The sequence below is a fragment of the Scylla paramamosain genome, chromosome 5, assembly GCF_035594125.1.
Source record: "Scylla paramamosain isolate STU-SP2022 chromosome 5, ASM3559412v1, whole genome shotgun sequence".
Lineage (NCBI taxonomy): Eukaryota > Metazoa > Arthropoda > Malacostraca > Decapoda > Portunidae > Scylla > Scylla paramamosain.
The window spans coordinates 31,152,556-31,175,055 of record NC_087155.1 but is presented as its reverse complement, the minus strand read 5'-3'; the positions used below and the strand labels follow the sequence as shown (position 1 = coordinate 31,175,055).

At 36.9% G+C, this 22,500-nt stretch overlaps 1 protein-coding gene across 32 annotated transcripts in view; it reads right to left on the bottom strand.

Moving 5' to 3' along the window:
• LOC135100828 (stromal interaction molecule homolog) overlaps positions 1–22,500 on the bottom strand; it is a 120,422-nt gene that overhangs the window by 35,684 nt on the left and 62,238 nt on the right. For 17 of the 32 annotated variants that reach the window (XM_064004207.1, XM_064004210.1, XM_064004208.1 and 14 more), the window contains exons 2-12: positions 16,628–16,755; positions 15,315–15,434; positions 14,817–14,929; positions 14,226–14,273; positions 13,207–13,322; positions 11,391–11,432; positions 6,592–6,713; positions 5,436–5,591; positions 3,801–3,995; positions 3,002–3,099; positions 754–926 (exon numbers count right to left, since the gene is read on the bottom strand). In XM_064004207.1, the coding sequence (XP_063860277.1) occupies positions 754–926; positions 3,002–3,099; positions 3,801–3,995; positions 5,436–5,591; positions 6,592–6,713; positions 11,391–11,432; positions 13,207–13,322; positions 14,226–14,273; positions 14,817–14,929; positions 15,315–15,434; positions 16,628–16,755 (1,311 nt within the window). The remainder of the gene's footprint in view (positions 1–753; positions 927–3,001; positions 3,100–3,800; positions 3,996–5,435; positions 5,592–6,591; positions 6,714–11,390; positions 11,433–13,206; positions 13,323–14,225; positions 14,274–14,816; positions 14,930–15,314; positions 15,435–16,627; positions 16,756–22,500) is intronic. The other 15 variants (XM_064004216.1, XM_064004225.1, XM_064004238.1 and 12 more) reach the window with 5 other exon arrangements.

The window sequence follows — 22,500 nt, the reverse complement described above, 5'->3', positions numbered from 1 at the left end:
CATGAATTTTAACTACAGACAATGTAATTGAAATTTTGAGATACTAAGAAATGAACAAAAATGTACTACTAATGATATATTTTCCTGATTTCCTACAAGTGACAGCCTGCTGCTTATGTCTTACCCACAATCCATTAGGTTTAATTAAATATTATTTGAGTGTTGAAGGCAGGCAAATCTCTCTTCCTTTCTCTCTCTCTCTTACATCTCCACAAGCAAATTTCAGAACAAATCCTCTATTTAAGCAGCTGTACATCATTTTGAATCTCTCTCTCTCTCTCTCTCTCTCTCTCTCTCGATGCACAAATGTGAGAATATATTTTCCTTTTTTACCCAACTGAACATTATTTCAAGTCTCTATCTCTTGCCAGCTGACACCTACAATGTCTACTTATTCAAGTTATCCTGGTGACATTTGCAACCATAAAGGCAGATGCGGATAATGAAAATGATGCTCATATCCACTGACATGGATGAGAATTAAAAAATCCAGTCCACCTCTAGTACTATCATGCTCTATGAATTCTGATGTAGGGCCTTCTAAGAAAATCACTTGCATATACTATCTGTAAACATATGCTTCTGTTTTCTCTCAGGCCACACAAAAGAATATAAATAAGTAAAAATACTAATTATATAAAATTTGACTAATGTGGGTTTATTTCAGAATTTAAGAATGTTAACCAAAGTTTCACATCAATACTTAAAAACAAAAAGATCATAGGGATGCTTGTGACCCCATGAAAGCCCTACCTATACTTGACCCATAGGTGGAATGGGGTGGTCTATTCACTGGTGGACACAGCCTCAGTTCAAGAGCGTGAAGACCAGGATTGTTGGTGATGCTGCACCCAGCCAACATCTCGATGTTCTCCCAGCGATGTTCTCTCTCTCTCAGCTCACGTGTCACTTCCTCCATGGTGGTTCTGAGACATACACACTTTGGTAATGCCTAAGCTGGTAGATATGTAATGTTAAGATCCCACAAAGTATTTTGGCTTGCTCATGTACTCCTGATGCCTGTGCCCATGAGTCCTCTATAGAAATATGACATCAACATCTCAGACAACATAAGAGCAACACTAAAGTAGATGCATTATTGGAATGTTGCAGAACTCTTTTTTCTGTTTTATGATGAGATGGCATTTCATGAGGAGCTCTTTCTTGGGGTAGAAAGGATGCAGTGAAGTCATATTATTATATGACTGCACTGCATCCTTTCTACCCCCAGAAATGAGTGTTTTGTAGCTACCATTTTGATATTAAGCAGTAAGAACCTGCTCATATAGAATTCCCACCAGAAACATATCTGGAGTGGACAATCTTCGTTACTTGATAGATATGGGGAAGGTCACATATACTAAAGTGATTCTCAGTGTCCTTTGGAAATCATATAACATGACGGTAAGCAGAAAAAAATTCTGGAAATTTTAAATCATACTTTACATACATACTAAACCAGCTGAATGATTTTATTTTCTCTTCTATCCAACTCAATGCACTTTTAAAGCTGAAGGTTCCAGTTTTGTATTTTTTTTTTGTCATTTCCTTTGTACTCTCTCACAACACTGCATTCACTATCATCCAGAAAATCAAACTTAACCCCTTTTGAAAAATCTCCTGAGTCCCAGAAATTCATGACCATAATTTACTGAAATGACCTCTCTGCTTTGAAATTCCATGTTCTTTTTGGGTTGAGACTGAATTTTGCTCTCTGGATTATATAAAGAAATACGTTTCATTTTCAGTTTAAATCTGGTAAATAAAAACTGCCAATTTTCTTCAACCTTAGCCAAAATTGCTGAAGAAAAGTCAGCACTTTGATAGAGCTGATCCTCATACAACACTTTTGGAATACAGTAAGCAGTAAGCTTACTCGTATCTAAATTTTCACTTAGGATGATTGTAATTCAACAATCTTCTTTCGTCAGATCTTGCACACATCACAAATTCTTAATTTACTGCAGTGCTTTGCCTCTCCTCTCTTGAATTGTCTCTGATCTCATTCCAGCACTCTTTAAGCCATTTTATTTAATCATTTAAAAACTATTGTGAATAAAGCGGAAACTATAAACTTGTTGCCAGCTGATAATTTTTTTTCTTCTTATTTTCATCTCACCTTGATGAGAAATCTGATATAAGCTTTCACTTCAAGAGTGTTTTCTACCATGGGATCAAAAGTTACTTTCTTGAACCACACCTTGAAGCCTCATGGCAAGACAGCAAATGAGAAAACTTGTCTATTCAAATCACCAAACCCCAAGAACTTATTCAAACATAGCAAGTCTAATCTCGTATATAATAAAGCTTAATAAATTTTTTGTGAACTTTTTTTTACTTATCTTTGTATACCTCTTACCACCATAATCATCATTGAGACAGAACCCTTGGGTACATCATGAGATTTTTCTGGATCTAACATGTAGCATGAAAGCCAAATCAACAGGTCTATAAACTGTTGCAAAAAAAGCTGCACACCTGAAAAACTTGGCAGTTCTCCATTCTTCAGTGAATATTAAGAGGATGTATTAAATTTGCTTCAGTATCCCTCTGGCATGAGTCTACTAAATATAACAATGAACTTGTTTTCAGCCTCCAAAATTTTCTAAATTCATAAAAGGGAACACCTGTTTCTTGGTGGTAGAAATATGGGTACTGTAACTCTCTCTCTCTCTCTCTCTCTCTCTCTCTCTCTCTCTCTCTCTCTCTCTCTCTCTCTCTCTCTATGTTAATACTGAACTTACCTACATAAAGCAAAAAAAAAAAAAAAAAAAAAAAAAAAAAAACACATCTGTGATGAACAATAAGGTATTGTACTTGGCTGTAAAACATGCCCTCTCCTAAATTATATTTTTCAGTAGAAGAGATGAGGGATTCAGCCTCACTAAAATCACAAGCTCACATAAGAGTAATATCAGGTTGCAAGTGCAAACACATATTTCTTATTCTAAAAGTCCTCCACCTTTGATGAGTGAGAGATGGTGGACTATCTATCACTCACCTGGCCTGACTGATGGCCTGGTCCACATTATCCATCTTGCCATGCACTGATGCCATGATTCCCATCAAGCTGCGGCGCTGCTTATTCAACTTCTCACACTGACAAAAGAAAAGACATCTAATAGTAAATTTACACAGGTACAATTTATAAAGCAATGATGGATAATGGCAAGTGTTTCAGCAAAGAAAAAATGCAATTTCCAAGAAAAGTAAACTTGTAAATTTCTCATTTGTTCAACCCCCCTGCCAAAAAAAATAAAAAATAAAAAAATAAATAAAATAAATAAATAAATAAATAAATAATAAATAAATAAATAAATAAAAAAATAATAAAGAAAGAAAAAGAAAATAATTAAAAGTACATTTACAATTTTTAAAGATAATACCATGTATATTTCATATTGCTGGATAAAATTGGTGCTGAGAATGGGGGCAGATTAAAACCAAGGTGTTGACATTCTATGATTTACTCATTATTTGTTCACTCTATTTATAGCTCTTTTCATGCACCTTGCAGTTTCCACATAATATGACTTATGGCATTTCACAATATTCTAGAATAAGCAATGACTGTAAGAACATTAAGAACATAGAACTGTAGCAGAAAATCCATGTGCAGATACAGTTATACTTCATCACTCCCTAGGTGTGCAGCTGCAGCCGTACACTGATGCTTGGGGTCTAACAAGACTTGGTGATACATCATGCAAATATCTCTTAATGCATGAACTTGTGTAATGGCCACAAGCAATGGCAAAAATTTATGTACTCTACCATGTGGAACTTGTATGGATTCTCACCATTTCTCTCGCCTGGTCAAACTGCTCCCGGGCTGCTGACTGTTTCTTGACACAAGCAATCCTCTCTCTCTCATAAGTCAGCTGAAGCCAAAGTTGAAGGTCCATTGGTGCCCTCCATACGTGTTCCTCATTGTCAGCCTCCTCAAGCCCCTTTTTCATTTGTTCCATTATGATCACATTCTTTTCCCGTTCCTCCTGTTTGAAATGGAAAGAAAAGACAGGAAAAGATTAGCGAGGAGCCTTATCTTATACAATACTATTGCTCATGAAAATATATTCTCCATGGTAATTGCTACTGAATATTAAGGCCTTTTTACTTCATCAGATTACTGATTTATATTTTATATTCTATGGCCTCGAAGTATCTGTGTCTTTACTTTCTTTAATGCTAAATAAGTACGATTTTAGATATTTCAATAATTCATTTTCATAATCATGCAAAAGACCACCTAGAACTTTTCAGTTACTTCAGCTGAATGACTACAGTAACGAAACATCAGGAAGTTTTCATATAAAATTCAGGTAACAGATGGCTACCATAACATTTGTGCAAACTATATAATCTCCAGGACCCGTATTCTACATAGTGCTTGTAGTCAACCCTAGCTAGCTGTCACAGCTAACACAATTTATGACTGTCAGTCTTATGGCTGTCAAAAGTTGTGGGTCATATCTTAGTCACTGTCTGCCGCTAGAATGCATGCTCACAATTTGTTAACTCAAAATTTATGAAATGAAATAGGTTCTTAACATTATTTTCTTGGATTTGAATTGTTATGACTTCATATTAAGACTTTTGGGGAAGTTAGACAGTGTATTTAATAAAAAAGAATATGATATATAGAAGATTACAGCTGACAGCCCAACACACGCAGGTGGCGCAAGGTAAGGTTTGTTGACGTTTAAGATTATATTACTCCTGGCAATTATTTATAACAACATTTTATTGCCTCAAAGAAGACATTATCTACTCATAGTTACTAACATTTATTGTTATATCTATGATAAAAAACAGCTGGGGATCATGTTATGGTAAGTACAGCCAAGTTGTCATGATGCTGACAGACTTCTGATGGTCGTAAGCAGTGCTAAGACAGGGTGAACCCTGTCTTAGTATTTTTATGACCAATAATAGGAGTTTATGGACAATCGTAAGAGTTTATGACAGAGTTATGTCTGAAATGCGCCATTTTGTTTTGCTATGACGTATAGCTATGATGGTTTGTAGAATACAAGCCCAGTATATTTCATAATACACTGTGGGAGAAAATTATAAATTATCAGTTTTGTAATATTTGTCATATCAAATGAAACTTTCATGTCATTAAAGATAGCTAACTCATTAGGGGGCTTTAAGAGAAGATTAGACAGATTTATGGATGGGGATAATAGGTGGAAATAAGTAGGTATATTTCATACAGGAACTGCCAAGTGTAGGCCTGATGGCTTCTTGCAGCTTCCCTTATTTCTTATGTTCTTATGTTCTTAACTCACTTTTCCTACAGAGAAAATCCTGGATTCTTGTAACTTTTTAACTGACAATTGACTTAGATATTTCAATTATGGAACAAATACATGAAATATTTGGAAGTATTGAGTTCTGAATTCTGAACCACTGTGGTATGACTCCCTTACCTCGAGCTGAAGCCTCAACTGCTGCACCTCATCAGCATGATTCTGCTCTACTTTGTCACTGTTCTTTTCTTTGCTTTCTTTGTTTTTTACATTTGTTGTCATGAACATCTCCAGCTGATGCAGGTTTTCCTCGGCTTCCCGTAGTTTTTCCATATCCTGCAGGATAAACGAGTTATAATAATAATAATAATAATAATAATAACTACAACAACAACAGCAACAACAACAACAACAATAATAAAAATAATAATAACAACAACAATTAGTAATAATAATGATAATAATTTATCTAGTTACAAACCAGGCTTACAATACTGTAATCCTTCTTTATAATAGATTATTGATCCCAAAGCAGGTCCAGTATTTTGCAAAGTTCAGTATGTATATTGCAACTACAGGACAGAGAACACTATTATGAGACATGAATTTAACCATGATGAATACTGCCACTCAGTTGCCTGTGCATCATAAAAGGTAACTTGATGGGATGGAGACAAGAACTAGGAACCCTTCCTCCATTCTTATTCCCACAATGAGATATGACATGATGTTCTGTCTCAGCTATTTCCCTTTAAGGGGATCTCAGCTTACCATGCACATATAAACTGATGAATATATGTGACATGAGTGTATGCACACACATGTTTATGCTCAAGATATTCTACAAGTTATGAATTCATTCATAAGAAAATTATTTTTCACCACATATATAATGTCTTAATTCACTGTGTATGGCATAACATTTCATATAAGTGTGATAAGTGTGTGTCTGTTGGCAATGGACAGTATTACTGTTTGCTTGAGACATGTTTATAGTTAATAGTGAATCCATGAACATTCTATGCTTAATACTCTCAGCCCTGCTTTCTTTTGCTCAGCTTTTGAGAAGCTCATGCCTTACTGGCTTCTGGTGGTAGGTCTTGTGTTGCTAGTGTGAGTTATGTCTATAGAATCTAAACCCACCACCTTGCATATAAATAATGACTATAGGGCTTTCTTTTGCTCAGCTTTTGAGCAGCTCATGCCTTACTGGCTTGTGGTGGCAGGGCTTGTGTTGCCAGTGTGTCATGTCCATGGACTCTAAGCCCACCACCTTGCATATAAATGATGACTATAATGATGATAAAGTTAAATCCAAAAAATCTCACAAGCTGACCTTCAACATTTCGCTGAGCTGTCCTTCATACTCCCGGTTGCGCTGATAGGCCTTGAAGCAGCCAATGAGGGCCAAGGTAAGCAGGGACACCAGAACCAGATCCTTGAGGTGGCTTCCTGTGTCTGTTGAAGCCACACATATATACCATTAAGCAATGAATGATGTAGTATTCATGCTTAACAAACAATTATAGAAAATATGGATGACTAGTTATTGTTACAATACAACTTTTTATCACCCATTTACTTATTTATAATAAACTGGCTGTTCCATTTTATGTGAGTTATTTTTGCACTCTCTGCACACAGTATACAAAGAATAAAGGAATAAAGGTCATGAAAATATTCTTGTCATTTTTTTTTTTTTAGGACTACCTGACACTTACCCACATTACATTTCTTAAAACAAAGTACAACACCCAAGTATAAAGAAAACATTATTTTGTTCATCAGCTATATATATGTTAGGAGCAAAACTGAAAGTCTAGGACAACTCAACCACTGACTCGCTTAACACGGGATGTAGGAAGGAGCCTTTGGCTCACAGCCAGAAGCACTTGGATATGAATCCTGGGCCAGGAAGAAACAATATAGATTTGTCTCCTTTCACATGAAAGAAAATAGGAAGGCCAAGAGTTCCAGCTTGACAGGAGCAGAAGACTGGCAATTCAGCCTTTTTGTATGTGTGTCTGGTATTGCAGGGGTGGAAGGTCAGCTATACTGTCTTTGTGTGTGTGTGTGTGTGTGTGTGTGTGTGTGTGTGTGTGTGTGTGTGTGTGTGTGTGTTTACCTAGTTGTAATGTACAGGAGGGAAGCTATGCTCGTGCTGTCCTGTCTTTATATCTCTTAGTGTCTAATATGGTCTTAAATCATGTACTGTCTTCACATACACTGCTGCTTCGTCAAGTCCATTCCATATGCCCACTACTCCATGAGGGAAGCTGTTCTTCAAGTTTCTTCTATAATTGTCTTTTTTCAGTTTCCTTCCATGTTCTCTTGTATCCTTTGTGTCCCATTTCAGTAAATCTTCCCTATCAGGAACCTCTATGGTCTTCATGATCCTATAGATGGGTAATAAGTCATCTCTTTCTCCTCTTTGTTCTAGCATTGGCAAGTCTCATCTTGACAGCTTCTTCTTGTATGCCAATTCAGATAGAGTCAGGGTCAATTTTGTTGTTGCCCTTTGGATCCTTTCAAGCTTTTAGATATTCCTTTTTGTACTGGGTAACCACAGTACTGCTGCATATTCTAGTCTTGGCCTTATCAAGCTGAGTAATATTTTCTTTTACCGTTTCCTCATCTATATATATATATGTATATGCCACTCTGATGTTTCTCAGTAAGTTATAGGGTTCCCCAACAACTTTATTAATTTGAATATCAGGTAATATGTCGCCCATAATGAATACTACTAGATCCTTCCCAAATCTTGCTTGCTTTATTTCCCTTTCTCCAAGTTTATTCTGCCCTGTCATTCTGATTTTTCTCTTTTCAAACCCAATTATACTGCATTTCTTGAAGTTAAAATCCATTCCCTATTTTTGGCTCCATTTCCAATGTTTGTCAAGATCTTGTTGCAATATTCCAGTCATTTTCTGGATTTACTTTTCTCAATAGTTTTGCATCATCAACAAAGAAACTCATATAACTGTCTATACCCTCATCCATATCGTTTATATATATATATATATATATATATATATATATATATATATATATATATATATATATATATATATATATATATATATATATATATATATATATATATATATATATATATATATATATATATATATATATATATATATATATATATATATATATATATATATATATAGCAAACATAACTGGAGCCAACACAGATCCTTGTGAAAGCCCATTAATATCTTCTCTCCAATTGGAACTCTGGTTTCTGATTATCATTCTCATTGTTCTATCATTTAAAAAATCTTTCATCCAATCTAATAGTTTTCCTTGTATCTCTCCAGTGGTTTCTACTTTTCTTATTAATTTTCTGTGTGGCACCTTACCAAAAGCTTTCTTGAGATCCAAGAAAATGTGATCAGCCCATCTATTTCTTTCCTGAATTATGTTTATTATTCTGGAGTAAATAACATTAGATTTGTGGTGCACAATCATTCTTGTCTAAATCCAAAACTATCTCGGGTTTAGTATGTTGTTTTCTTCTAGATATTTTATCCGTCTGTCCTTCATAATTTTCTCACAGATTTTGGCTATGACACTTGTTAGGGATACTGGCCTGTAATTTGTTGGGTCTTTTTTATTACTTCCTTTATATATTGGTATGATGTTGGCCTTCTTCCAGACTCCTGATATTTTACTTTCATTAAGAGAGCACTTAATTGTACTATATACTTTGCTAGTTTTTGTCTACATTCTTTTAATACCCAATTAGCAATTCTGTCTGGTCCGTGTGATTTTCTTACGTCTAGATTCTTCATTAGTTTCATTATTTCTTGTTGTATGACTTCTATTTCCCTCTTAGGAGGTAATCTTTGTGTTTGTTCACCTTTTTCATTCCAGCCATTCTCTTGTAAAAACGGCTTGAAAGTGCTCATTCATGACTTGAGCCATTTCCAAGTCTTTGTTGTACTCTACATTATGGTGACACAGTTTCTCTATTTCATGTTTGTTTTTCAGTTTTCCATTTATAAATGTATAGAAGAGTTTTGGCTGGTCTTTACACTTATCAATTATATTCTTCTTGTAGTTTCTCTTCTCTCTACACATTTGTATGTACTCATTTCTTGCATTTGTATATTTTTGCCAATTCTTTGGATGTTTTTCTTTTTCTCCATATATTCCATGCTCTATCTCTTCCTTCCTTTGCCTCACTGTACATTCTATTAAAATCACTCTTTTTATATTTGTCTTTCTATGTTTTAATATTGGTACATATTTATCACTCCTTTATTATAAATTTCCATCAGTATCTTATATTTTCTTCCACACCAGCTTCTTCCATATAAAAGTTATCCAATCTGTCTCCTGGAAGTACTTTCTGAATCCCCTATAGTCTGTTTTACTATATATTAGTCTCCTCTCTCTGTTTCTCTTTCTTTTTTGTGTTCATATCATCCTTTAGTTCAAGTTCCAGCAATATATGATAAGTTTGTCTAATGAGGTGTTTATACTTAATTTCACCCACAATCTCCGGCTCCTCATAAATATTAAGTCTAGTCTTGACAGTTCTTCATCATTTCTAAATCTGGTGTTGTCTTGAACCCACCGGGTCATAGTGTGATATATTTCCCCATGAGTTCTTGGCCCCTTCCATTGACATTTCCTCCCAGCATACCTCCTTACAGTTAAAATCCCCCATAATTACTGACCTGTTTCCTTCTTCTAGTACTGTGTTTAGTGAGAGTCTTGTATCATTTAGCATCCTAGCATAACCAAGTCCGCTCCATGACCTCGTTCTTGGTGGTACATAGTACACAACAAATTATTTATTCTTTTTTTCCATATCTATGTCCTCCACTTTTAATGTAATCACTTCAGCACTTTCCTCTCTACAAACAACTCTGGTCACTTTTAAATTTTTCCTGGTCAATTTTATGACTCCATCACCCTATTTACCATTTCCACTCAAAACACTCAAGAAAGGAAATAATATTTGTAATCATCTAACACAACAGCACCTAAGTATGCTTGTACTGTACTGGCATATCTAATCCTCAAAATATATAGCAGACTGTTTCATTTTCATATTATATGACAAACTTTCAATATATATATATATATATATATATATATATATATATATATATATATATATATATATATATATATATATATATATATATATATATATATATATATATATCACTGAAAACTTATACAACCTTAAATATTTTGTTTTGGCAAGGAAATGATATGACATAAAATGGTGTAATTACTGTACAGTAAACCCTTGATAAACCAAACTAATTGGGGGGAGATGCCTGATGGTTTATCAGAAAATTTGGTTTATAAGATGGCTGGAATAGCACCTTATAAGCCAACTGAGGGTCGATTTATACAGTGAAGCATTCAGTAACGTGTGTTTAAAATGAGTGGCTTCTTTTCATGCGTGTTTTTATGGTAGATCTTTAGTGATACAGTGCTTAATTAATGTACTGTAATATAAATAATAAGGTAGATCAAATAAAAGTATTTCTGACTGTGCTGCACTCACCAAACAAGGAAGGGATACTGTGTTGCTGTGTTGGGAAGTGTTGCTATGAGATGAAAGGGGAGGAAGCCAAGTGATGCACATACCACCACACTACACCACACTACACCAGATAACCAGCCACACACTGAGCTATGTTTGGTCAGCCCAGTCCAGGACCACACCAGTGTTCGGCATACCCAAGGGATAGACACATCATCACCGATGTGTTAGGTCAGCTTTCAAACTCATCTGATAAACTGAACACGTGGTCAGTTTACCAAGGAAAGTTCAGTTGGCACAAAGGGGTCAGTTTATCAGAAATTCAGTTTAATGACGTTCGGTTTATCAAGGGTTTACTATAATTACAAAATATTCTTTTTAATGACTAGAACTACATACAATACACTACATTAAATCAGTCTATCAGTCTTTGTATGTACTTCTATCATCTCAACATATTATGTCAAAATGTATGACTAGTAATACTGTACTATATAAAAATATATCAATATTTATGTGTACCTACTAGTGCTGTACATACTTACACAAAATATACTAGTGTGTCTAGCATCACACACTACAATAGTTCAAGTATTGTAAGTATTTGCAAGTTCCCTCACCATGATTATTGCTTTGAGGTTGCACTGTACTTGTTCCATGCACTGGCATTGTTAATGTCAGCAGTGAGTATGGGTGCCATCAAGAGAAATAAAGAAAAGTTTCACACATTCATGTATAAACACACACACACACACACACGCACACACACACACACACACACACACACACACACACACATTAATATTCAAAGACATTTTTATATATGAAGTATAATATCTGAGAAAACAATAATAAAATCTTATAAATAAAGTTTCTTAGCTAAACTACATAAGTGCCTAAGAACAGTGTACACACTCTGAGAAGCTTTTTAACAAGACATTGAGAAGCAGTACAATCCACATAAAAATGCATCCAGTGTATTTCAGCCATATAAATAAATATACAATGATAATACACAATTGTTATGAATCCAACACACACTTCTCACAAACATGCCTGATTGAAAACACCCAATTTCCATACATGTTTTCAAAATGAAAGAAGTGATACAGAGGAGAAACACTTGCTTGAAGACATGTTTACCCAAGTCATCTAATATGTAGTGGTATGGCACTAGTGATCATGATTACAAGTGCCAATTATACGAGTATATATGACGGGAAGTTGTAAACAAAATTACAATTTATAAAGAACCCTCTCCTTTGTATTATATTAAAATATTTTTAATCTTCTGAACACTTCCATTGTAATATGGCATTAAAAGTTAGTTATTTCAAAATGAGGTTGAAGAATTTAATATTTCTCATTATTGTTGACTGCCCAGAATTCTGCCAAACATATGCAGTATCCGTTAGATTGAATAATGGTCATAACAAATTCCCTATATATATCTTGTGATGTATAGTCAAACTCATCTGTAATTTTTTTCCAATTCTGAAGTAATTATGACTAAAATTTTCTTATGCAACTGAAATTAAATATGAATTATGATAATTCAGTGCCCAATTATATAAACCAAAAATGCCTGCCAGGTTTGCCATCCAATCAGTAGACAAGTGCAGCATCAGAAGTGATCACTTTACTAGAGAATCTTCCTCCTCTGTTTCTCTTGTTGCCTTTATATATTCTTTCAACTGTAATTTGGAAACTGGGAGAATTTCAACATCTTCTCAAGCAAGCACAAGTACATTCCCCTCCATTTACAAGTTGTCATTTAAATTATACTTACCATGAATCATGAAGACATCAGCCATATGCAAGAAGAAAAATCTGAATGTTTAAATAATTTCCATAAAACTTGTACACTGCTTAGGCACCAGTCTTGGTAACTCAGTTATTATACTTCTCTGGTGTAAAAAAAAAAAAAAATTCACCAAAACTGTTAAGCACAAAAAAAAAACATTCAGATCCCAAACCAGCTTCATTAAATATTATAAACATATAAAGGAAAGTAAAGGTAAAGACTAAATATATCAACAGTGGCAAAATTATAAGTTAATTTAAAAAAAAACAATCATGTGTCAGAAAATATCGTGCCATGCTTTTACTCTGGCAACATAATCTATATATATATGTATAAAAAAATAAATAAATAAAAAAATCATTTAGACTAGAAAATAGATAAAATCAAAATTATGGGTTTTCCATATTTTGGGAATGATAATGAATTCCAAGTGGATACAAGTTGTCACTATAATAACCAATATGATCTCTATAATCATACACTGCTTTTAAAACTTGAACAAAATTAATATGGCTTTAAAAGTTACTTTGTATATGAAGAACCCATTCAAAATTTAACACTTCAAGGTAGCAAAAATGAAAATCAAACTCTTTGCAAACACAGTCCAACTTCTTATTAAAACAAATACTAACCTTTGGGAGGACCAAAGAGAACAACATCCATGGCTTTGATAGTTATCTTGGATCGGTGCTTGGGGTCTTTGATGCCTAGAACTTTGGTCAAGAATTGCTCATTGTTGGCAGCAAGTCTGAAAAATAATCCAGTCATTAATTGACAATAACATTTGTCAAGCTACATAGGACTGAGAGTATCTGTGATGTTAGTACATTGTGTTGTATATATGTAATACAGTTCTGCAGCTTGGTGATTGATTTTTCTTCTGAATAATGTTTTATTTGCTTGATCAACTCTTGAACTATCATTTGCAGAGAACGAGAGGATCAATATATGGATGAATAACAAAACTGAATAACAAAATCATTGTCCAGTCTAATGATTTGATGGAAATGAGACAAAATGGCAATGAATCATAAAAAAAAAAGTATAATGCAATCTAAGTTTGAGTTATTGACCTCTGGTCTCCTGCCAAGGTGTGTTGTGAGGAGCACAGTCTGTTTTCTACGGGAACAACATGCTATCAGCCTCAAAACTATCAGGAGAAACAGCAAAGACACTGTAAGCAACTAGAAACTATTACACCACCTTTATTAAAGAATGTTACAATCTTATTCCAAAATCTTCTAAAGTATATGGGGCACACCTTTCTCCAAATTATTTGTCCTATGAAAAATACATTTATGCACAGAACTGAAAATTATGAGACCACAAGGATTATAGTGTGCCTCAGTTACATATAAATCAAGCATGCATCTATCCATTCCAAGTAACGGATATGACGTCCAATATTCAACTAACACAAACACAGGACGTACTTGACACTTTCCAGGGGAAGGGGGAGAAAAGAGAAAGATAAGAAATGTTGGGTGCAATACCACGCACAAAAGCCATCACACAAAACATTATGTGGGCTTATAACTCTGACAGGTTAGAACTGCAAATCATAAGAAAGCAGCAATTAAAAGAAAGAAAGAAAAAAAAAAAAACACTGAATTCACTGATGCATTTCTGAGTTCACCTTTCTTTTGTATACCTTGAATTTCTTCTTTTGGATGTGGGAGTTATCACGCTGAGAACTGTACTGCAGAGGCGGAAGAAAGGCAGAACAACTAAATTGATGCAAACAAATTGGAGTAGCTTACATAGTTTGCATGATATTATTTGATATATCTGCCTTTCACAGCATGGAGATACAAGGGTAAGACAAAACACACTAAATACTGAATGGATTGATGATGCATGCCTGTTAATTTTAGCCAATAGGAATACATAAGTATATAATTATGTAAGCTGATACTAAATTTGTTCCCTTTTAGAATTACAAGCTATGTAACTTAATAGTACCTTACATAATAATATTGAATTTGAATGAACTGATACATGATGGATGCTATGACCACATTTCTGTTCCTTCATAAGAGCTTCAAAAAGGCATTACTGGAGTTATGGACAAAATACTGAGCACAGCTAAAAGTGTAGTACTCACTCAAGAAGCAATCAAGCTCACCACTAGAAATGGCGTGTGGTAGCACTGATTATGCTGATAGCAGCAGGTATACATACTATGAAAATAAAAGACAAACGACTAAGGGTTACAAAACTAATGTATAAATTCTTTACTGACCTTGGCAAGCTGGAGCCATTGACAGCATTCTCATAAAAGTTCTGCGCGTACTGCTTGAGCTCCACAGACTCTGCTAGCCATGCCACTGTCTGGTCTACAGTCCAGTTGTGAACCTGCATAAGCAATATCATGTAATAGTTACTTATATATAACACAGTACTATTGTGTAAGGAAAAACAAACATTACTGCAGAGTTACAAAGTTAATCACTTTTCAAAGCAGCATTAGAAAATGAGTCTCTACTTGGTCTTGTTCATACACATTCTCCCTCCCCCCCACTCTCTCTCTCTCTCTCTCTCTCTCTCTCTCTCTCTCTCTCTCTCTCTCTCTCTCTCTCTCTCTCTCTCTCTCTTCAAATACCTGAAAATACTACATCAAACAGATTAGTTTCTTCTACTTTAATAAACCACCAAAGTCAAACTGTTATAACTAAATATTACACTGATACATATATTTTTGAGGATAGCTTATTGGAATATAAAATGTAGGAAGACTCACCTCAGACTTCTTCCATATGTACCACAATTCACGGACTGATATGTACTCATCATCATTATAGTGGAAGACTTTCTGTCGTTTCTCGTAGCCCTTAGCATACTGAAGCTCTTCCTTCAGGAACTGAGGATAGAAAAAAATATAAAAAATTAAAAATTTGGAAATCACACATCATCATATCAACAACTAGGTATATTACAGGAAGGATGCCACATCTAAGGATGCAAAGTGTCACATTAAATTTAGTAACAACAGTACTCATGTATACTTATCTCTATCATGTCACTTGGATCATGACAAGTCATTACATAGGTACTATACAAATTCCAATCCATTGACCCAATACTTTACTAGGTCTATGGGCAGTGAAATAATGGTGATGGAGTAGCAATGGGAGAGGTGGATAGTAGACAATTACCAGTAAAAGAAAAAAAAAAAACCATAAGGTGATGCTGGCAGAAATAGCAAAAAAAAAAAAAAAAAACCTTGCAAAACCAGTATTTATCATTGCCAGGGTGAGTTAGAAACAACATAACAGAGATTATGTATTCAACCATGTCTGTTTGACAAGAAAAAAAAAAAATTGCATAAGCCATCAATTGGTTGAATTATTATTATTATTATTATTATTATTATTATTATTATCATTACTATTATCATCATCATCATCATTATCATTATTATTACTTAGGTTATAAAGTTTAGAGGTGGAGCGATCATCGGAAATGTACATGAGTAGATCCTGGATGGGCTTTACGACTCTCTCTACATTTCTTACATAACACAAGTCTCTGGCGAATATTTGCCACATTTCAAATAAGTCTGCATATCATGTTTTTTTTCCCCAGTTTACATAATTATATTACACTGACAGAGTAAGCTTTCTCTGAGTGCCTTCTTGTTTTTTTTATTCTGCTGTCTTGCAGCTGCAACACCAGTGGTCATGTAGCATGGCCACGTCCATTGGTGGTAACCCGCACAAACATCTTCATATATAATGTGATATTTTCTGATCTACCTGTGCACTTAAGTTCTCTGGATTCAGTATGCGCCATACATTAACTACGTAATCATCATACTTCACTAGGTATGAATAATATATTTCATGTAATATCCAATACTGTCTGTAAAATATAAAAACTAATTTCATAATGATGCAGTACCTACTCTGTTGTAGATTTACTTTAACGAACTACCCTAATCTCTCTCTCTCTCTCTCTCTCTCTCTCTCTCTCTCTCTCTCTCTCTCTCTCTCTCTCTCTCTCTCTCTCTCATTTCTCCCATCCCTGACCCCTCCACCCTCCGCCACAACTCACGTCGACAGACTCCGACACGTCAATGTCCCCGCTGCGGTCATCATCCAGCTGGGAGTGCAGGCTCTTGATGGCCTCATAGTTGGGCACCTCCTCCGGCACCAGACACAGCTCGTCCACCACTACACACCCTGCAACCACAAGAGAAACACACTGTGTTACAGAAAGAAAGATGAAGTTAAATGAGCTGCCTTACTTATTTTTCTAAAAATATTAATGAAAACAAGAGCTACGTGCTGTAGAACTGAAATGATAATTAGCACGAAAAAGAAGACAAGACATCAGGGAAAAATGTCCCCGTTATTCATCGATGAATGAATAACAAGGATGGATACAAGAGCTTATGCTGATGGATGGTAACTCTCTCTCTCTCTCTCTCTCTCTCTCTCTCTCTCTCTCTCTCTCTCTCTCTCTCTCTCTCTCTCTCTCTCTCTCTCTCTCTATATATATATATATATATATATATATATATATGATTAAAAAATCAAGGAAAAGTTTGATGTTAAATTATGAATGCATATGAAAAAACGTATAAAAATATCCTTGTGAAACGCAATTAAAGAAATTTAACACGGCAGGATTCATTTATGTTCAATCTCAAAGCAATGTCTCCTGATCCAGTAACGCTCACTACTCAGGAGCCGCAATCCACAGACAACTACTGCATCATCCACGTCTCAGAAACATGCTGCCGCCTGACGCGCCTCGCCCGGTCCGTGCCACCAGACACCACAACAAGATAACGCCCCTAAAGGCGCCGCGCACGGACCGGTACAGACTCAGTGCGATTCCCACCATGGTGCGAGCCATCAATCAATAGTATTTCCCTCCTAGATTAGACTTACCTTTAGGATTAATTTTAAGTTTTTCCCCACCCCCTATGTACATTTTCAGTTTGTTAACTGCCTAAATAATAAACCGTTTATTATTATTATTATTACAACCACTATACTTGTCCTAAACCTGGTGCTGTTATTAAAATCAAAAGGCGGGCGCGCATAATGCAAAACATGAGAGAGAGAGAGAGAGAGAGAGAGAGAGAGAGAGAGAGAGAGAGAGAGAGAGAGAGAGAGAGAGAGAGAGAGAGAGAGAGAGAGAGAGAGAGAGAGGGAGAGAGAAAGAGAGCAATGAGTCCCATGATTGTTATGGCTTACGAGTACAGTACTGCAATATAACCTTAAGTGCAATCTAGGGTTTGTTTACTAAAGCTGCGTGCCCACAGACGGCTAGCATGCCACGGCCAACTGTTAACTATTCACACTCGGCTCCGAACCACTAAACCTGTTAGCATCTCACCTCCAGTGTTAAGTCTTGAATGGAATCTCTACGGTTCTCGGGAGCGTTTTCGTGGTTCTACTGACAGCTTAAAAAGGATTTTGTATCATCTATGAGGAAAAACACCCCAAACGCTTTTATGCCGCACACCGACTACTTTCAAAAGCCTCTAATTGAAGCTGCACGGGTTTTTCGGGGTGTTTTCACGGTTCGAGTGACAGATTAACAAGATTTCTATATTATTAATAGGAGAAACGCTCTTGAGAACCCGGGTAATAATCTCTGTGGTCTTTGAAAATAATTGTAACGAGAGACTAAAGCGTTTTAGAATACTGGACTAAATAATCTATGTAGCTTTTGAAATTGTCCTGATGAGGAAGATGAGTGCTTAAGTTTACAGGCCTAACATTTACAGACAGCATCACCCATTAAGGTGTGTCCTGTCATTCTGCTAACATACTGTTATCAAATATGCATTCTTGACGTAAAGAACAGAAAGAAAATGAAGTAAAGAAGAATAAGGAGGCCAAAGGAATAAAAGCAAATCAGAATGGTGGTGGTGGTGGTGGTGAGAGAGAGAGAGAGAGAGAGAGAGAGAGAGAGAGAGAGAGAGAGAGAGAGAGAGAGAGAGAGAGAGAGAGAGAGAGAGAGAGAGAGCAACTCGTTTATCAGCTAACAAAATACGTAATGAAATATATGTCAGTTATTGCAAAATACTGCCTCCTTTACAGTTACAGCTGGTTACAGTGACGCCCTTGAGATCTGACCGGTACACGTGAAGAGCTTAAACTATCAATACACAGAGTAATCTTCAACATAATACACGATGTGATGGATTAAGACAAGGAATACGCATTGAAGTGTGGCTCGAACTATTTATATAATTGATAGGTTCCTTTTTAAGACACGGCATTAAGACAAGGAATACGTATTGAAGTGTGGCTCTATCTATATAACTGGTAGGTTCCTTTTCTCTTTGTTATCACCTCCGTAACAAAGAAGAAGGGCTAGGGGATACAGAACGTGTGACAGAGAGCCAGCTTACTTCACGGTGCTGTCTGGTCCTGCGCGAGAATACAATATCACAACAGAATCCATACGCTATATAAGTGTGAGTTCAAAGATATAGCTGTAATATAGTGGAGACAGTGACACAACACTATAAGCATCTCTCTCTCTCTCTCTCTCTCTCTCTCTCTCTCTCTCTCTCTCTCTCTCTCTCTCTCTCTCTCTCTCTCTCTCTCTCTCATTTAAAAAGTAAATATTTATTTTTTTCAGAACTGAAACATCGGTAGGAAAAAAAATCTCTTGCAGAACATGAAACATTAATGAGAGAGAGAGAGAGAGAGAGAGAGAGAGAGAGAGAGAGAGAGAGAGAGAGAGAGAGAGAGAGAGAGAGAGTGCCAGGAATGCTAATGTTTCATCTTGCAATACCCATACATACATACAATACCGGGTGGCCTGGCAAGACGCCCGCGCGAGCACACACACACACACACACACACACACACACACACACACACACACACACACACACACACACACACACACACCTCGTGCCCTCCACAACCTGAGATACATTATGGTAACAATGTTAGTTACGCGACGCCTTGCTCTACAGTCGTGCCTCGTCATACAGCAGACCTGAGAAGGAAGAGGAAGAGGAAGGCGAGGAGAAGGGGTCAATAGATACACACAATTACGTATACAAACAACGTGAATAATATTACCTATTAACACACACACACACACACACACACACACACACACACACACACACACACACTAATGGCAGTTCATTCTTCTTTACACCTATACGAGAAAGAAAATATACTACTACTACTACTACTACTACTACTACTACTACTACTACTACTACTACAACTACTACTACTACTACAATAGCTCGCCTAAAATGAGTCTACACACACACAATACAAACACTCTATAACTTCTACAAATCATTACATAAAGCCTATGCAAGATAAGTAAATGATGATGATGACGATGATGATGGTGATGGTGATGACGAAAAGTGACGACATGGGTATAATGAACCTGTACCCGCATATTATTATTTAGCATGAAAACGTAACCCAGAGAGAGAGAGAGAGAGAGAGAGAGAGAGAGAGAGAGAGAGAGAGAGAGAGAGAGAGAGAGAGAGGGGGGGCGGCTGGGGGGACCAGATAGTTTAATTAAAGATGGAAGAGCACGTGGGTGTGTGCATGCAGGAGGAGGAGGAGGAGGAGGAGGAGGAGGAGGAGGAGGAGGAGGAGGAGGAGGAGGAGGAAGAGAGTGCAGAGGCGTACGAATGACGTAGAACACCCACGGACTGTGTGTGTGTGTGTGTGTGTGTGTGTGTGTGTGTGTGTGTGTGTGTGTGTGTGTGTGTGTGTGTGTGTGCGCGAGTGGGCGAGGGAGTAAAGCTGAGTCTGTCCTCTGGCGGTGGTGGTGGTGGTGGTGGTGGTGGTAGTGATAGGAGGAGGAAGAGGAGATAGTGATGAGTAAAAGAAATAACATGAAAAACCCATACGGAACAGAACATCAATCCACACACACACACACACACACACACACACACACACACACAGAGGCGTTCAAACGGTTGGCGATGGTACACGAAAATTTCAGCGATCACAAAGGCACGTGGGCGAAGCAGCAGGAGGGCGGGAGGAGGAGGAGGAGGGCAGTATATTTCCGTTGCCATGACGACCCCGCGTGGGCGTCTGGATTGTTGGTCCTGGAGGAGGAGGAGGAGGAGGAGGAGGAGGAGGAGGAGGAGGAGGAGGAGGAGGAGGAGGAGGAGGACTCAGCTGATCTACTTAGCACGAATCTGTAGTTAAAAGGCCACATGTTATCACCTACTACTGTTGCTACTACTACTACTACTACTACTACTACTACTACTACTACTACTACATCACTCATTATCTGATAATTTGTGTGTGCGTGCGTGCGTGTGTTCATCCTCGCATGTTTAGTGCATTTCTCTCTTTACCTTTTTCTCTCTTTTGTTTAATTTATTTTACTTTTTTTCATTCATGATTTCAACGGACAGGTCATGCCCCAATTCTTTGCCATCATAATGGTAAACTATTTATTTCAGGTAGTAGTACTGGTGGTAGTAGTGATGGTGGTAGCAGCAGCAGCAACAGTAATAGTAGTAGTAGTAGTAGTTGTTGTTGTTGTTATTAGTACTATCTCCGTTGTCGTTGTTGCTGTTGTAATAGTTGTTGTTGTTGTTGTTACTTTTGTTATGTTGTTATTGTTGTTATAGTTGTTGTCGTTGCTGTTGTTGTTGTTGTTGTTGTTGTTGTTGTTGTTACTGTTGTTGCTGATGTTACTGTTGTTGTTATTGCTGTTGTTATAGTTGTTTTTTGTTAAAGTTGTTGTTGTTGTTGTTACAGTCGGTGCTGTTGTTTTTGCTCTAATTAATCTAGGTGCAATTGTATCTGTTATTTACTACACGGAACAACAACAACAAGGAGAAGAGATGATCAATAATCTCTCTCTCTCTCTCTCTCTCTCTCTCTCTCTCTCTCTCTCTCTCTCTCTCTCTCTCTCTACGTACTTCGATTACGGAGACTTAAAGACGCATCGCAAGGGACTAACACACACACACACACACACACACACACACACACACACACACACAGAGAGAGAGAGAGAGAGAGAGAGAGAGAGAGAGAGAGAGAGAGAGAGAGAGAGAGAGAGAGAGAGAGAGAGAGAGAGAGAGAGAGAGAGAGAGAGAGAGAGAGAGAGAGAGAGAGAGAGAGAGAGAGAGAGAGAGAGAGAGTGCAGGAATTAAGTCACAAGAAGACCTGCAATTCTTGGAGGAGGGAGAGAGGGAAGGGGGAGAGAGCAGGAGTGGGAGTAGGAGGGGGAGAGGGAGGGGGAAGGGGGAGGAGAAGAGAGGCAGGAAGAGGGAGATGAGAGGGGGAGAAGAAAGAAGACAGGGAGAGAAAATCTATACAAAATACCAGTAAAATTGGAAGGAAATGGAGAGAGAGAGAGAGAGAGAGAGAGAGAGAGAGAGAGAGAGAGAGAGAGAGAGAGAGAGAGAGAGAGAGAGAGAAATTTGTGTAGAGGTGAGATTAAATTATTATACTAATGACGACTGAGGAGGAGGAGGAGGAGGAGGAGGAGGAGGAGGAGGAGGAGGAGGAGGAGGAGGAGGAGGAGGAGGAAGAGGATGGGAAAAGAAAAGAAGAGTAAATGAAGGAGAAGGAAGAGTCATTACACACACACACACACACACACACACACACACACACACACACACACACACACACACACACACACACACACACACGCAAGTCAAAGGTCAGGTCACTGGGTCAGAAGGTAAATACCTGTTGGGTTATAAGAGGAAGGGAGGGAGGGAAGAAGGGAGGGATGGGAAGGAGGAGGAGGAGGAAGAAATAAACTAGAAAGGAAACAGGAAGACCTAAAATACCCAAGGCAGGAAGAAGAAGAAGAAGAAGAAGAAGAAGAAGAAGAAGAAGAAGAAGAAGAAGAAGAAGAAGAAGAAGAAGAAGAAGAAGAAGAAGAAGAAGAAGAAGAAGAAGAAGAAGAAGAAGAAGAGGAGGAGGAGGAGGAGG